General features: G+C 40.5%; 1 protein-coding gene across 1 annotated transcript in view; it reads right to left on the bottom strand.

Annotated features, from left to right (window-relative positions):
- Window positions 1-1649: 1649 nt before the first annotated feature.
- LAMP3 (lysosomal-associated membrane protein 3) overlaps window positions 1650-16635 on the bottom strand; it is a 31178-nt gene continuing 16192 nt past the window's right edge. The window contains exon 5 of the mRNA XM_006869838.1: window positions 1650-1783. Coding sequence (XP_006869900.1) covers window positions 1650-1783 — 134 coding nt within the window. The remainder of the gene's footprint in view (window positions 1784-16635) is intronic.

The raw sequence follows: 16635 nt of genomic DNA, 5'->3' as shown, positions 1-16635 counted from the left end.
ATACACTAATGACTACAAGCATACATTGACAGAGAACTTCCAGAGGCCCAAGCCAGATTCAGAAGAGGCCATGGAATGAGAGATATCATTGCTGATGTCCGATGGATCTTGGCTGAAAGCAGAGAATATCAGAAAGATGTTTACCTGTGCTTTATTGACTACACAAAGGCTTTTGATTGTGTGGATCATGACAAGCTATGGACAACATTGAGGGTATGAGTATTCCAGAACATTTAATTGTGCTCATGAGGAATCTGTACTTGGACAAGAGGCAGTTGTTCGAACAGAACGTGGGAACACTGAATGGTATAAAATTAAGAAAGGTGTGTGACAAGGTTGTATTCTTTCACCATACTTATTTAATCTGTATGCTAAGCAAATAATCCAAGAAGCTGGGTTATATGAAGAAAAACATGGCATCAGCATTGGAGGAAGACTCATTAACAACCTGCGATATGCAGATGATACAACCTTGCTTGCTGAAAGTGAAGAAGACATATAATACTTACTGAGGAAGATCAAAAAGCACAGCTTTCAGTATGGATTGAGCCTCAATGTAAAGAAAATGAAAATCCTCACCACTAGACCAATAAACAACATTCTTATCAATGGAGAAAAAATTGAAGTTGTCAAGGACTTGATTCTTCTTGGAACAACTATCAACACTCATGGAAGCAGCAGTCAAGAAATCAGACGACGTATTGCATTAGGCAAATCTGCTGCACAAGACCTTTTTAAAGTGTTGAAGAGCAAAGATATCAGCTTGAGGACTGAGGTGTGCCTGACCCAAGCCATGGTATTTTCAATAACCTCATATGCATGCGAAAGCTGGACAGTGAATAAGGAAGACCATAGAAGAATTGATGCTTTTGAGTTATGGTGTTGGAGGAGAATATTGAAAGTGCCATGGGCTGCCATAAGAACCATCAGATCTGTGTTGGAAGAAGTGCAGTCAGAGTGCTCCTTGGAGGCCAGGATGGCCAAACTTTGTCTCTCATACTTTGGACATATTGTCAGGAGGGACCAGTCGCTGGAGAAGGATATCCTGTCTGGTAGCGTGTAGGGTCAGAGACAAAAAGGAAGACCCCCAGTCTTGGATTGGCAAAGTGGCAGCATCAATGGGCTCAAGCGTGGCAACAGTAGTGAGGTTGGCCCAGGATCAGGCAGTGTTTCGTTCTATTGTGCTATGAGTCAATACCGACTCAATGGCACCTAACAACAACAATATGGGTCAGAACCGACTTGAGAGCAGTTAACAGCAACAACAAAAGCATTGAATGTGTGTTTTATGGACAAAGCAGATGCATACTTTAAAATGAAAAAAGTCAAAAGTAAAATGAAATCCCCAATACAAACATAGGTAACATTCATAACAATTGACATTTTGGTCCATAATTTGGAGGTACAGATTATTTTAATGAAATATATCTGAAACCACTTTGAATGGTTAAAGTATTCTGAAGGAAACCAGAAAATACCCTCAAATAATTCACTAAAATGAACAAAAATATATAGAAACGGATGTGCTGCTTATGAGAAATGACTCTGTTTTTGCGGAGGAGAATGGTTTACATTGTTGGAAAAGCAGCATCTGGGAATGACTAAAGAATTCTCTAGACTCCATTGTTTTCCTTTTCCCTGGTCACCAATCAGATTCTCTGGTATCCAGATGACGTGCGCCTTAGGCGGATTCCATAGACAATCAAACCCAAAGCGCAGAGACCCAGCACGATGGCCCCAATCACGGGAAGCACAATTGTGTAGTCTGAAGAACACTCATCCACTACGAGAGAAAACAATACAATAATAGTGGGTAAGGTGTGGTGCTGGCAGACCAGAAAGCAGACCAGTGTGGGAAGAATATGAGTTTTGGAGTCAAACAAATGAAGACTTGAGTTTTAATAACATCACTACCTAGCTGTGTGGAGTCCTGGTGTGGCGCTGTAGGATAAGCACTAGACAAGGCTGGCAGTTCAAACTCACCAGCTATTCCTTGGAAACCCTAGACAGGGTTACGAAGAGTCAGAACTGACTCGACAGCACTTAACAACAACAACAACAAAAACAACTACACAAACTAATTTTGTGACTTGGGGCCATTTACTTAACCTTACAATTTTTTCATTTATCAAGCAAGCAAATAGTAGATACAATAGTTGGAAGATGAAATAAGATAACCTTCTGTAGGTATTGCTTATTGCTATTAGTGGCCAGCACATAGTACTCCTAGAGTTTTTAAGAGTTACCTTTTGGAAGATCACTAGGCCTTACTTCCAAGGAGCCTCTGAGTGGGTTTGAACCTTGTATTACAGCTTAAATTCTAAATACTTGGTTTGCAGAAGGCTATGCTTTACAGTGGGAGCTCTAATTCCATTTTGACATTTGACGTTAATTCAGCCTCCATTGAGTCCATTCAGATCTTGACTAGCAATGTAAAAGCTTTATATTCAGGCAGAATATTTAACAGTGGATTATGGTGACTACACCTAGGCAGCCCAGGCAGGGGCATGACCTGTGCTCTCAGGTCATGATCTTGTCTGGGAGGGGCCATTAATGGAAATTGGGGTACCAGGGTCTCATACCCTGACAAGGTGGTGGTAGAAGGGTTGGGGGGGGATGGTGCTAGAACCAATCCTGTAGAGCTTTCTCATTTGCAATGTTGTTGTTGTTATTGTTACGTGCAGTCAAGTTGGTTCCAACCTTGACTTCATAGTGACCCTGTATAGGGTTTCTGAGGAGCGGCTGGTGGATTTGAACCTTGCAGTTCAAACCAACCTTGTGGTCCAGTGCTTATCCCACCCACCAGGACCCCAATCTGCAATGTTGCTGTTGTTATTATTTGCCATGGAGTAGGTTCCGACTCATAGCGACCCCGTAAAGGGTTTCCGAGGTTGTAAATCTTTACAGGAGTAGAAAGCCTCATCTTTCTACCTCGGAACAGCTGGTAGTTTAGAGCTGCTGACGTTGCGGTTCGCAGCCCGATTCATAACCACTACGCTACCAGAGCTCCTTCCAATCTGCAATGTTGTTGTTGTTGAAGGAGCTCTGGTAGCGTAGTGGTTACGAATCGGGCTGCGAACCGCAAGGTCAGCACTTCGAAACTACCATCTGTTCCATGGTAGAAAGATGAGGCTTTCTGCAAATAGTGTATATAAATCAACCATGGTCCGTTTCCTTCCATAGTCCTGCTTGTGACCGTGATGAATTTATCTGCTGTGATTCACCCATGTTGTTAAGTGCTATTGAGTCTATTCTAACTCCCAGTGACCCTGTACAGGGTTTCAAAGGTTGAAAATCTCTGTGAGAACAGAAAGCCTCATCTTTCTCCCCAGATTGGCTGGTGGACTTGAACCTCTGACCTTGTGGTTCAAAGTCCAGAGCTTATCACCACATTCATAAACTTGAACAATTTCTTCTGGCAACTACCAGAAGAAATTGTCAAAATGAATTTGTCTTTTAATTAACTTTAATAATTTAAAGAAAAGAAAACGTTGCTTTTTATTATAAGCCCTTCTAGAATACTTGATACTTTTGTTATTTATACAAATCTATATTTCTTAGATAAAAAAGAACTTTAACAAGTTAAGAAATTAAAACGGGTTGAAAAGTTTATCAAAAACTTAAAATGTAAAGTACATGCCTATTGATTTGGCAGTTCCCCTGCTAAGAATTTATGTGAAAGATACATTCACAGAAGAACACAAAAGCTATATTACAACAATATCCTTTTCATAAGAGCAAATTTTAATAATCTATAAAAATCCCAAACTGTTAAGTCAATTCTGACTCGTCGAGACCCTATCGAATAGAGTTGAATACTTGGCAGTAAAGTCCTAAGTCCCAACGATTGGTGTTACCCAAGGCAATAACTCAAGGTACTTCCCTTCTACCCTTAACCACGAACCTTTTTCCATACCAGACCATACAGAATTCTCAATAATGTTTATTAAAAATCTTACTCATAGAATGTTGTTGTGAAGTGCCATCAAGTCGGTTCCAACTCATAGCCAACCTGTATAGGGTTTCTGAGGAGTGGCTGGTGAGTTTGAACTGCTAACCTTGCTGTTCAAACTGATTTTGCGGTCCAGTGCATTATCCTGCAGCCCCACACCAGAACTCCATGATAACTCAAGTTATAAATTGATTACACGTAACATTTCTACCACTCTAATTAATCACTGTAAACCTCTTGAGATATTTGCTTCTGCCTCTGTATGTGAGTGTGTATATAACTCATGTCCAAATTTGAAGAAAAATTGTATTTAAAAAATGATATGTCCTCATTATAAATCATTAAAACAACTCAGAAAAGGACAAATGAAAAAGTAAAAACCAATCACCCTATAAACCACCCACGCAGTGATTATTATTGAGAACATTTGTTGTTGTTAAGCGCTGTCGAGTGAGATCCACCTTATAGCAACCCTGAGTAGGATTTCGGAGGAGTCACTAATGATTTTGAACCATTGAGCTTGTGGTTCAAACCAACCTCTTAGCCCAGGTTTATCTTACAGCGCTATACCATAAACAAACATAATTTCAGGTATATTGCTTTACAACTCTAAGGATACATGGATAGAAAAAGTATAGACATACTCATTAAAATAAGATCACAAACTTTATTTCATTTAAAGTGTTCATTTTGATTTCACTCGAATTTAATAGAAGAAAAAGAATTAAACTGGAGGAATTCTTGTTCTTTGAATAAATATTTTTTTTAATCAGAGGAAATATTGTTTCATAAAGGAACCCTCTAAGGTTCAAAATATAAGTGAAGCACACATTATAAGATTATGAAATGCATTAAGAGGTTATGAAGGAAATTGGAGGTGTTCTGTGTTTTCTAGGGGAGTTCTGGTGTGGCGCTGGATTAGTCATTCCTCGGGAAGCCTACACAGGGTAGCTATCAGTTGGTACCTACTCAACAGCACTTGACAACAACAATATGTTTTCTAAACTGTGTTTCCAATTTAGACATCAGGTATTGATACTGTTTTGGAAGATTAACGCTAACAATTTCCCTTCCATCTAACCTCTCCCTAATTCCAAGTTTTCATGTTTATATAACTTTGTTCTGTTGTCCCGGTTTACAGTATTTCAATTGATTTGATTAACTATCACTCCTAGAGTGTTTAAATGTTTGTTTTGAATGTACGATGGGGCTTCAAAATTTTTGTGGAAAAGCTGAATGAAAACGTATAACATATTGACACAATTTCAGATAAAAATAATACAAGATTCTGTACAATGAGAAACTTCATTTCTACCTGGTCCTTTCTTAGTCCTCCTATACCCATTAGATAGCTACTTTGCTTAATTTCTTATACGTATATTTAAGATTTCTTTACGTAGATACAAAGATGAAGTTGCTGTTGTTAAGTGCTGTCTAGTCAGTTCTGACCCACAACTACCCTGTATAGGGTTTCCTAGGAGTGGCTGGTAAGCTTGAACTGCCAAACTTGCTGTTCAAACCGACCTTGCAGTCCAGCACATTGATCCGCAGTGCCACACCAGGACAAAGATGAAAATATACATTATTTTCCCTTTTATCACTATTATGCACTATGCTGTTTTGATTTAACAATATATGAGCTCTTCTATTATAAATACATATATGTTGTTGTTGTTCTTAAGTGCCATTGAGTCAATTCTGACCCATAGCGACCCTGTATAGGGTTTCCAAGGAGCAGCTGGTGAGCTTGAACCACCAACCTTGCAGTTCAAATGAGTTTACAGTCTGACTCATTAGCCCACAGCGTCACACCAGGACTCTCTCTCTCTATATATATATATATAGCATCTGCATTCTTTTTTGATAGCTATATAATATTCTTTTGTGAGTATATCTTAGTTTCAAATTTTGCCCTGATTGATTTGTTTCTAATTTTTTATTATTACAAATAATGTCATAATGAGTAGGTACAAATATTTTATATCTCATGATACATTAACAAACCTATAATCGCTTAGTACTTTTTATATTTAAATGGCTAAAATGATCACCTCAGCAGTCTTTTTTTAAAGATTGTTTATACTTACTTCCTTGTTAATATTGTAGTTCATCTCTTATCAAATTTCATAGTCAAACTATATCTTTTAGAAGGTCTCATTTGTTGCATCTTTTGAACTATTTCATGTTTGAGGACATCTGCCTTTCATCTTTATACTTATTGTTTTATGATTGAAAGTTCTTTATTTTTGGACTTTGTAGATATTGGCCTTTTGTTTGCAAACTGAATATTATTGTGATGAAATCTGAAGCCAACTTTAACTTTCCCTCTTTATCGATGATTGTTTTCATTTTAAATTTGTCTAGATGCCTAACCAATTCCTTATTTTTGAAGTTCTCTGACTTACTTCAAATATACCCTAGAACTAAGAATTTTGTAGTAATTCTTTTCTGGGACAAAATATGCTGTTTCAATCTGAAATTTTCATTATCTCAAGAAAATTCTCTTACATCTCCAAAGCACCGGACTGTTATCCATAAGTTTGGTGGTTCAAACCCACCAGCCTTTCCTTGGAAACCCTATACAAGGTTGCAATGAGTTGGAACCAACTCAATGGTGCTCAGCAACAACACCACTAACTCAGAGGAATCAAGTATCTTTATATTATTGTTGTGTGCCATCAAGTCAGTTCTGACTCATAGCGAACCTGTATAGGGTTTACAAGAGCCACTAGTGGGCTTGAACTGCTATCTTTGTGGTTAGCTGTCAATGTTTATCCTATATCCATATAATTCAAAGCCCAATTTTCAGCTAAGCAATGGATATGTAAATCGTGGGGACTGGTAAGGTATGCGCACCATGAAAAGGTCAACCATTCAAGATGAAAAGGGCAACATTTTCCTAAGGACAAAGTTGAGAAGGGATGGGAAAGAGGATGGAATGAAAATAACAAACACAGGGTAGAAGTGGGATATCTGTTGTTACATGCAGGGGATTGTAATCATTCAGATGAAAAGTGTATGATTTGTTAAATGTAAAATGGATGATCTTCTTTGTAAATCTTAATTCAATTCAAAATAAAAAGTGTCCCCCCCAAAAAAAAAATCTTCTACAGGTGTATGAGAAGAAGGTTAACAATTATCCTAAAGCAAAGATGAGACAATAAAGAGTTAGGGAAAGTAAGTACCAGAAATGGAAAGGACCAACCAGAACACAAGTAATGTGAATGTTGACACCTTGTGAAAAATGTAACTAATGCCACTGAACAATTTGTGTATAAATTGTCAAATGGGAATCTAATTTGTTGTGTAAACTTTTCCCCAAAGCACAATAAAATATTATTTAAAAATATCTTCCATAACTAGCTGTTGTTGTTGAGTTCCAACTCATAGCAATAAATCCTATCTAGTGTTTCTGAGGAGCAGCTGGTGAGTTTGAACTCCAACCTTGTGGTTAGCTGACCAGTGCTTATCCTACAGCAGGAACACCAGGACTCCATATTGGTCAATTCCCTATAATGCTTTAATATTCATTCTTTATCATTCCCTGGGATTATCTGAAGTCCCTGGATTACACACACAGTAAAGCTTGGCTGCTAACTGGGAGGTTGGTTGTCCAATCCACCCAGCAACTCTGTGAAAGAAAGCCCTGGTGATCTGCTCCCATGAAGACTGCAGTCAAGAAAACCCTCCCGGGCAGTTGGACTCTGTCATATGGAGCTGCTATGAGTTGAAAATGACTCAACAGCACGGAGCAACAAGAACAAGGACAGAAGGAAAGATAAAAAGACTTAACCCTTTTTCTCTATAGGCTTAGGAGTTAATAAGGATTTTTTTCCCCTTTCTTTAATCATATGGATTTTTGGGGTAGGCAATGGAGAGAGGCAGGGTTAGGAACTCAATTCTGCTGCCCCTCTCTAATCTTCCTGTGCAAATTTGGTTTCTTTTCTTGTTCACCAGTTTTTAAGAGCTTAGTGCTTTAGGCTGTATCTCTGTCTTTGGTTTTATGTTTTTGTTTTTTAATTTTTAAAAATCAATCTGTTTGATACTGATGAAATTTTGTGAAGAAGATTCAAGTTGTTATTTGAATCCTTTCATTTCCTATATTTCTGTAGTGTTTAATTTTTTTTTTAATCATGTACCTGCATTACTTTGTTTTCATTTTTACTTAAAAAGTAAGAATTGGCACTGAATTATAAATTATAACCACTTTGAACAATTCATCCTATGGGGAAAATTCAGGCACCTGTTTATGCACATTCATTAATCACAATATTATTTTTAATGACAAAAACCTGATAACAATAAACATTTTAAAAAATGATAGAACAGTTATAAGTAAATTATAATATAATGTTGATAGCACAATAAGGCAGTCATAAAAACGACACTTTGAGCCTTTAGTAACATAGGAAAATGCTTATGAGGCACATGTAAAAAGGACAGAAATTATATAGTCTGTATGCCTGCATTTATAATGAGAAAAAGAGGAAAACCCCCAACGAGATGGATTGGCCAAGTGACAGCATCGATGGACTCAAGCCTGGCAACAGTAGTGAGGTGGGCCCAGGATCTGGCAGTATTTAGTTCTGCTGTGCATAAGGTCACTATGAGTCAGTACTGACTTGATGGCACCTAATAAGAACAATGCTCATGGGAATTAGTGCACATTTCTGTTATTTTTGGGAGTTCAGATGGTGAGGTACCTCAGAAGAAAGGTCTGGTGACCTATTCCTGAAAAGCAGTCATTGAAAACCCCATGGAGCCCAGTCTTACTCTGACATACATGAGCCTGAGTTTACTTACTGGTGGGCAATTGTTTTATTATTTCTTAAGGATTCTAGTAAGATAGCTGTAGGCAGATGGCTAAGTGCTAGATGTTCTACCCTCAGCAGAAAGGAAAAACTGAGTTGAAATCAGGAGGGTGGACAAATCATAGAAGGGCCAAAGGCAAGAGGCAAGTGAAACCCTGAAGATCAGAAAAACCCCTATAGGACCTTCAAGAGTCATTCATAGATGTGGACTGCCCAACTGGGCAGTGATAAGCATCAGGGTCTACTCATACAACCTGCAGTATCCCTCAGACCTGCTAGAATTGCAGCCATAAACAATAGGCTTGGAGGCAACACAAGAAGAAATCCAGGCAGCAGAGGAGGCCATTTCCAAACACAGACTCAATCCCAGCACTTTCCCACCTTGAACTTCCAGAGGCTTCCTGCCTGAGCCATTGTCACCCCAGAAAGTTACAGAAGCGAAAGTAAATAACGTATCTGGACATTATTTACTGCTCATTAAAATGAAGCCACTGCTCTCTGTGGTTACTAGAATGTTTACTCAAATTAACGTTCAATGGGCAAGGTTAAGCTCGCTGCTAACTGAAAGGTCAAAAGTTGGAACCCACCAGCTGTTCCATAGGAGAAAGACATGACAGTCTGCACCCATTAAGATTACAAACTTGGAAACTCCATGGGGCATTCTACTCTTTCCTACAAAGTTGCCACGAGGTGGTGTTTCTATGGCAATGGGTTTTTAATTGGTATTCACTGAAGATGATGGTGGTGGTATGTTGTAGAATCGGTTCTGACTCATAGCGACACTGCATAGGGTTTTAGAGGCTGTCAGTCTCTACTGGAGCAGAAAGCCTCATCTTTCTCCCATGAAACTGTTGGTAGTTTTGAACTGCTGACCTTAAGGTTAGCAGCTCAACTCATAACCACTATACTACCAGAGCTCCTTCATTGAAGATAGCAGAAAGGAAAATTAAATTTCCTTTATTCAGTTCACTGTTCTAAGTGAACCGCCTTGTGCCTCGGAAGTAGTCCCTAGGGGTGAGAGTGGGGGCACAAATGGGAAAGCATTCAACTGCTAACTGAAAGGTTGGAGGTTGCAATCCACCCAGAGGCACCCACAGGTCTAGTGATCTATTTCAGAAAAATCAGCCATTGGAAACTCTGTGTAGCAGTTCTACTGACACACATGAGTCACCAAGAGTCCAAGTTGACTGGAAAACACCTTAGTGGTAGTGATGTGCCGTGGAATCGGTTCTGACTCATAGCGATACAGGGTTTCCAAGTCTGTAAATCTATACGGGAACAGAAAGCCTCATCTTTCTCCCATGGAACAGCTGGCAGTTTTGAACTGCTGACCTTAAGGTTCACAGCCTGATTTATAACCACTATGCTACCAGAGCTCCTTTACTCTTGGTTTTAAAGTCTACTTCTTACTTTCATATACTGAAGTAGAAATTTCCACATACTAAGAGGTTAACTTTACTGTCATTGTTTTACAAGATGGTTAGTGGCATGGTGAATAAATAGCACAGGCTCTGTAGTATAAGATCATCAAGTACACTTAGTGCAGAACTGTGAACATGGGAGTCTGGAGAGGTCTATATGTATATATATATATATATATATATTTTTTTTTTAATTAATGCCTGTTTGAGGAAGGAGATGGAATGAGACCTCACCTCTCCAAAGCCATGCCCTCCCTGTTAAATTTGATTCACTATGGGGAACGTTCATGTACTTCCTGTTAAACATAATAAATACACTTACGAAAAATGTAGCAAAACTAGATCCCTTCCTGACAATAATAGCAGTTAAAATATACAGCAGTCCCTTCTCTCTCTGAAATAAAAACTGTACTTATCCACTGCGGTGAATGTGCTGGACTGCAAAGTTAGTTTGAGCCCTAAGGTTGGTGGTTCAAGCTCACCAGCTGCTCCTTGGAAACCCTATACAGGGTTGTTATGAATCAGAACCGACTTGATGGCCCTAAACAACAACACGTTATCATATGAAGTAGTCAGTCTAATAGAAAGCCATGAATAATACTTTAGGCCACACTTTGATAGAAAAATTTCCTCCACATAGCAATCACACCCAATTATTAACACCCTGGTTAATGTTCTTTTGGTAAATATTTGAAAAGAAAGAAAGAAAGAAAAGGGATCATACCTCTTTCACTTTGCCATTTCTGATTTTTTAAAACACTTTTCCCCTCCTTAATGTCCCCGAGTGGAGTCCTAGTGTGGCGCTGTGGGTTAATGCATCAGACTACAAAGCCATTTGAACTGCAAGGTTGGTGGTTCAAGTTCACCAGTTGTTCCTCAGAAACCCTATACAGGGTCGCTATGGGTCAGAGTCGACTTGACAGCACTTAACAACAACAACAAAGGTCTCCAAGTAAGGAGCTCTGGTAGCATAGTGGTTACGAGTTGGACTGCTAACCTCAAGGTCAGCAGTTCAAAAATACTAGCTGTTCCTCAAGAGAAAGATGAGGCTTTCTGTTCCTGTAATGATTTACAGCCTTGGGAACCCTATGCAGAGTTGCTATGAGTTGGAACCAACTCCATGGCAGAAAACCACCACCACTACCAATGACCCCAAATAAAAATAATAAATTTGATAAATTTATAAGCATGAGTATAATTAAAGAAAAACAGAAATAAATCAAAGGAAAAGCCTTAAGAAGGCAGAGAACAAATGAAGGTGAAGAAATCAGAAAATTAACATTTATTAGCCTCTTGTTTGTCAGGTTCTTTAGCATGTACTTAACATTAAAAAAAAAATGAAGTGGTAAATTTTATAATGATTTATTGATAATATATAACAATAGTGTCGGATGTCTTTTTTATTTAATTGTAGCATAAGATTGTAATTTAAATCAATCAGAATCTGAGCAAAATTCAGGAGTTATAAATCATCTTAGAATATATCTGAATATGCATTTTTTAAAGCAGTAGCTATTTTAAAAAATTGTGAGTGTTGTTACGTGCTGTTGAGTCATTTCTGACTCATGGTGAACCTTAAGGTTTCCGAGGAGTGGCTGGTAAGTTTGAACTACTGACCTTGCTGTTAGTGGTTATGAATTGGGCTGCTAACCTCAAGGTTAGCAGTTTGAAACTCCCAGCTGTACCGTGGGAGAAAGATGAGGCTTTCTGCTCCAGTAAGGATTTATAGCCTTGAAAACCCTGTACAGGGTCGCTATGAGTCAGAACTGATTCAATGGCACATTACCACCAAGTGCTTATCCTACAGAACCACACCAGGACTCCAGTGGATGTTGAGACTCCTTTAAAATATACAAGAAGAATCCATACAGTTTCAGACAGAATGTCTTCTCCACAGTTTTTCCCTTGGGTATCTGTCTTCTCCTTCTATAAGCTGGTTGTCTCATCTTGTTGGCTCTTGTTCCCTAATTCTTACAGTCAGCCCTGCAGTATGCTGGTGTACAAGATGGAATTTAAGTCCCTTGGGCCTGGCCTGTCTAAGCCAACAGAAAGAAGTGGGGTGGGTGCACATTTTAGCTAGCATTCTGATGACTCTTTGGTGGAAATTTAGGTTTCCTAATCAGATTGATTCTTTTGGAAGCCCATGTGTGTATAGGGTTGCTATGAGTCAGTACCAACTAGATGGCACCTAACAACAACAACAATTGTATTGGAGGAGTACTGGTGTCATGCTGTGGGTTAATGTGATGGGCTGCGAAGTTGGTTTGAACTCCAAAGTTGGTGGTTCAAGCTCACCATCCACTCCTCGGAAACTCTATACAGGGTCACTGTGGATCAGAACTGACTCAACAGCATGTAACAACAACAATCAGATTGGGAAGGGGCTCTGGCAGTGTAGTGGTTACGAATTGGGCTGCTAACCTCAAGGTCAGCAGTTTGAAACTCCCAGCTGTTCCGTGGGAGAAAGATGAGGCTTTCTGCTCCAGTAAAGATTTACAGCCTTGAAAACCCTGTACAGGGTCGCTATGAGTCGGAACTGATTCCATGGCACATCACCACCAATCAGACTGAGGGAGTCCTGGTGAGGCATAGTAGGATAAGCACTTGACCTCAAGTCAAGGTCAGTTTAAACTGCAAGGTTGGTGGTTCAAACTCACCAGTTGCTCCTTGGGAACCCTATAAAGGGTTGCTATGAGTTGGAACAAACTCAATAGCACTTAACAACAACAACAACAATCAGATTGGGATAGGCAACTAGAAGTTAATCCTTTTATTTCAGGTTGCATAAGAAAAGCCAGAGTTCCCAAGACCTTAACTTTGCAGACTGAACCCTGTTGGCACCAACAGTGAAATCCTCAGCTGCTAACCAGAAGTTCAGCAGTTCAAATCTACAAGCTGCTCCATGAGACAAACATGTGGAACTCTTCATCCATAAAGATTACAGTCTCGGAAACGCTATGGGGCAGTTCTACTCTGTACTGCAGGGTGGCTATGAGTCAGATTCAACCTGAAGACAGTGGGTTTGGTCTGGGTAGCCTTGCACAGTTTGAAGAAGGTGGGCCTTTATATGCGTTCATAGCCTCTACTGGGCCTCTTTCTGGCCACCAGGCATGCTGTTAGCAAAATGACAAACAGTCCTGTGATACTCAGGCCCATGGCCACAGGGATTTCTCTCCTGCTTCTGTCAATGTAGCATTCATCCGCTGTAATTGAAGTCAAAGTGACAGGTGTTACAAAGGCTGGGAAGTGATAATGGCCCTGTGTAGTGTAGTGAGTTGTTTAATATGTCTCTAGCCTAAGTCTTTGTAAGTCCCACCAAACAACTCTTTCCTAACAGGTAAGAGACAGTGATAGAAGATACTGACATGATTCACATGTGGATGTTCACGCAATTAATGGTAATTGTGAAAACTTGAAACTCTAGCATGAGTATTAAAATTAGCCTTCTCAGAAGCAGGAAAAGAATCCTGGAAGTGTTGTGGATTATGAGTTGAGTTGCTAACTTCAAAGTCAGTAGTTCGAATCTACCAGTTGCACCAAGAGAGAAAGATGAGGCTTTCTGATCCTATAAAGATTTACAGCCTCAGAAACCCTATACCAGGTTGCTATGAGTCGGAACTGACTCAGTGGCACACAACCACCACTACCACAGAAGCAGGAGGGGGCGGATTTCACTATCATCAAGAAGAAAGAGCCAAGAAAGGAGCATATCCTTTGGACCCTGAGATCACTGTGCGTTGAAACTCCTCAACCCAGGTCCAGAAAGCTAGAGCCCAGAGCCTTCAGGCTAAGGCTTATGGGGGAATAGTGTGCCTGTGGGCATTTATTGTTGTTGTTGTTGTTAAGTGCCATCGAGTCGGTTCCGACCCATAGCGACCCTGTACAGGGTTTCCAAGGGTGTAAATCTTTACGGGAATAGAAAGCCTGATCTTTCTCCCACGGAGCAGCTGGTAGTTTCAAACCGCTGACCTTAAGGTTCGCAGCCCGATTCGTAACCACTACGCTACCAGAGCTCCTGTGGCATTTATTAGCAGCCCTAAAAGAGCTTTGCAACACTGGCTGACCAGAGAGAGGTTGAGGAGAGACATTCCTGACTGGAAGAACTGTGCCCTGAACATTTCTGACCCTGAATGGACACCTGTTAACTTCCCTAGTAAACCCCATTAACTGTCAGTAAGGGATCTGAGTTCTGTGTAGCCATTGCAGTGACTCATCGAACCCAGCTGTGGGAGGGATGTTTGGTCCACATTAATTTTTGCAGTCCCAGTCTGCCTCAGCTTCACAGAAGAGGAAACTGACGGGGAGAGGTATCGGCCGAGCTCCCCTGCTGCCTCCAACATACAGATGGGTGAAACATAGGAAATGAAAGGATGAGTGCAATGGGTCTGAAGCCTGCAGTGCTTGTAAATCATGTGGGAAAGGTATGCTGATTCCCAGGCCTCACAACCCAGCGTTTATGACTCAGTGCGTCTGCAGTGGTTCCCGGGTGATTCTGATGTAGGTTGAGAGGCATAGCTAAGTTTGGAAATGTTGGGTGGGTCTAGAATGATTCCTGAATGGTGTACATGGTTTGATTACTAACTTAAAGATTGGTGGTCCAAGCTTACCCAGTGACACCACAAAAGATAGGCCTGGAGATCTGCTTTCATAAAGATTGTTGTTGTTGTGTGCTGTCAAGTCAATCCCAAGTCACAGTGACCATATGTGACAGGGCAGAATTGCTCATAGGGTTTTTAGACTGTAATCTTTATGAAAGCTAGCGCTTTTCTCTTTCAGAGCCACTGGGTGTATTTGAACAGCTGTGCACTTAACCATTGTGCCACTAGGGCTCCTTACAACCAAGAAAACCCTATAGAGCATAGTTCCATATTATAACACATGAGGTTGCCATGAGTAGAATTCAATTCTACTGCAAAGGGCTGGTTTGGTCTAGAACAGGGGTGGGGAACCCTTGGCAAAGGGCCATTTGGATATTTATAACATCATTCACGGGCCATACACAATTAATCCACTTAAAAATTAGCCTCCTGTATTTGGCCAAACATTTAATTAACCCACCCTTAATGTGATGGCTAAGGAGCTCTGGTACGTAGTGATTATGAATTGGGCTGCTAATCTCACGGTCAGCAGTTTTAAACTACCAGCTGTTCCGCGGGAGAAAGAGGAGGCTTTCTGCTCCCGTAAAGATTTACAGCCTTGGAAACCCTGTACAGGGTCGCTATGAGTCGAAACAACAACAACAATGCGATGGCTGGAACTGCGGTTGCCTTGACAGGGCCAGACTAAATGATTTCTCGGATCTTATACAGATCAAGGGCTGGACGTTCCCCATGTCTAGTCTAGAGGGTCAGAATCACAACTGTGTCCTGACTTTCAATACAGCATAAGCATTGCAGCTCTGTGTCTCAATTCTGGCTACAGGGATCTGCATCAACTGATACACAGAAGTTTTCTACTCAAACTCTATGCCCCAGGATCCTAGGACTGTGGAATCCTTCTACAGGCTTCAGGATTATAGGAAGGAGGAGTGAAGGACATGGGAGTCAGTGTTTATTGTTTGGGATGACCATTCTCATTGACAAGGCTGTGCTTTTACACTTTCTAGATTCTTCTCTAGTTCTTCAAGATTGTTTAAATGTCACTCATGGGCCAAGCCTCCTCTGACCCTCACCCCCACAATGTATTAATCCTAACTTCAACTTCCAGCTCCCACAACCCTTTGCAAGTAAGTCTTTTAACGTATAGTATTGTACTATATATTTTTTAAATGTGCTGCTTTTCCCTATTCTAATTGATATTGTGTGTCATCCATTTGATTCAGACTTAGATTTGATTCTGATTTAGCAACGTTATAGGACAGAATAGAACTGCCCCACAGGGTTCCAAGGCTGTAATCCTTACAGAGACAATTGCCTTATTGTTCTCCTGTGGAACAGTTAGTGTGCTCACTTCAGAACTTTCTCTTTGCACCGCTGCACCACCAGGGCCCCTAATCTGGTGGTGTGCTGTGCAGTGGAGTTGGTCCTGATTCACAGTGACCCTGTATAGGGCTTCTTAGACTGTAGATTTCTACAGGAGCAGAAAGCCTAATCTTTCTCCTATGGAGTGGCTGGTAGTTTCGAACTACCGACCTTTTGGTTAGCAGCCCAGCTCATAATCCACTATGCTACTAGAGCCCCATGGTTGTTGTTGTTGTTGTTGTGTGCCGTGGAGTCGGTTCTGACTCATAGCGACCCTGCACAGGGTTTCCAAGGCTGTTAATCTTTATGGGAGCAGAAAGCCTCCTCTTTCTCCCGCTGGTAGTTTCGAACTGCTGACCTTGCGGTTCACAGCCCGATTCGTAGAGCTCCCTGGTAGGAAGTATTATTTACAGAATGATGTGCAGCTTGTCACTTGAGCTTCTTTAGTGAAATCTGAAGCACAATCTGCGAATACAGAGCTGAATTGAAGC

The sequence above is a fragment of the Chrysochloris asiatica genome, unplaced genomic scaffold, assembly GCF_000296735.1.
Source record: "Chrysochloris asiatica unplaced genomic scaffold, ChrAsi1.0 scaffold00135, whole genome shotgun sequence".
Lineage (NCBI taxonomy): Eukaryota > Metazoa > Chordata > Mammalia > Afrosoricida > Chrysochloridae > Chrysochloris > Chrysochloris asiatica.
This window is presented reverse-complemented; position numbering and strand designations above follow the sequence as displayed.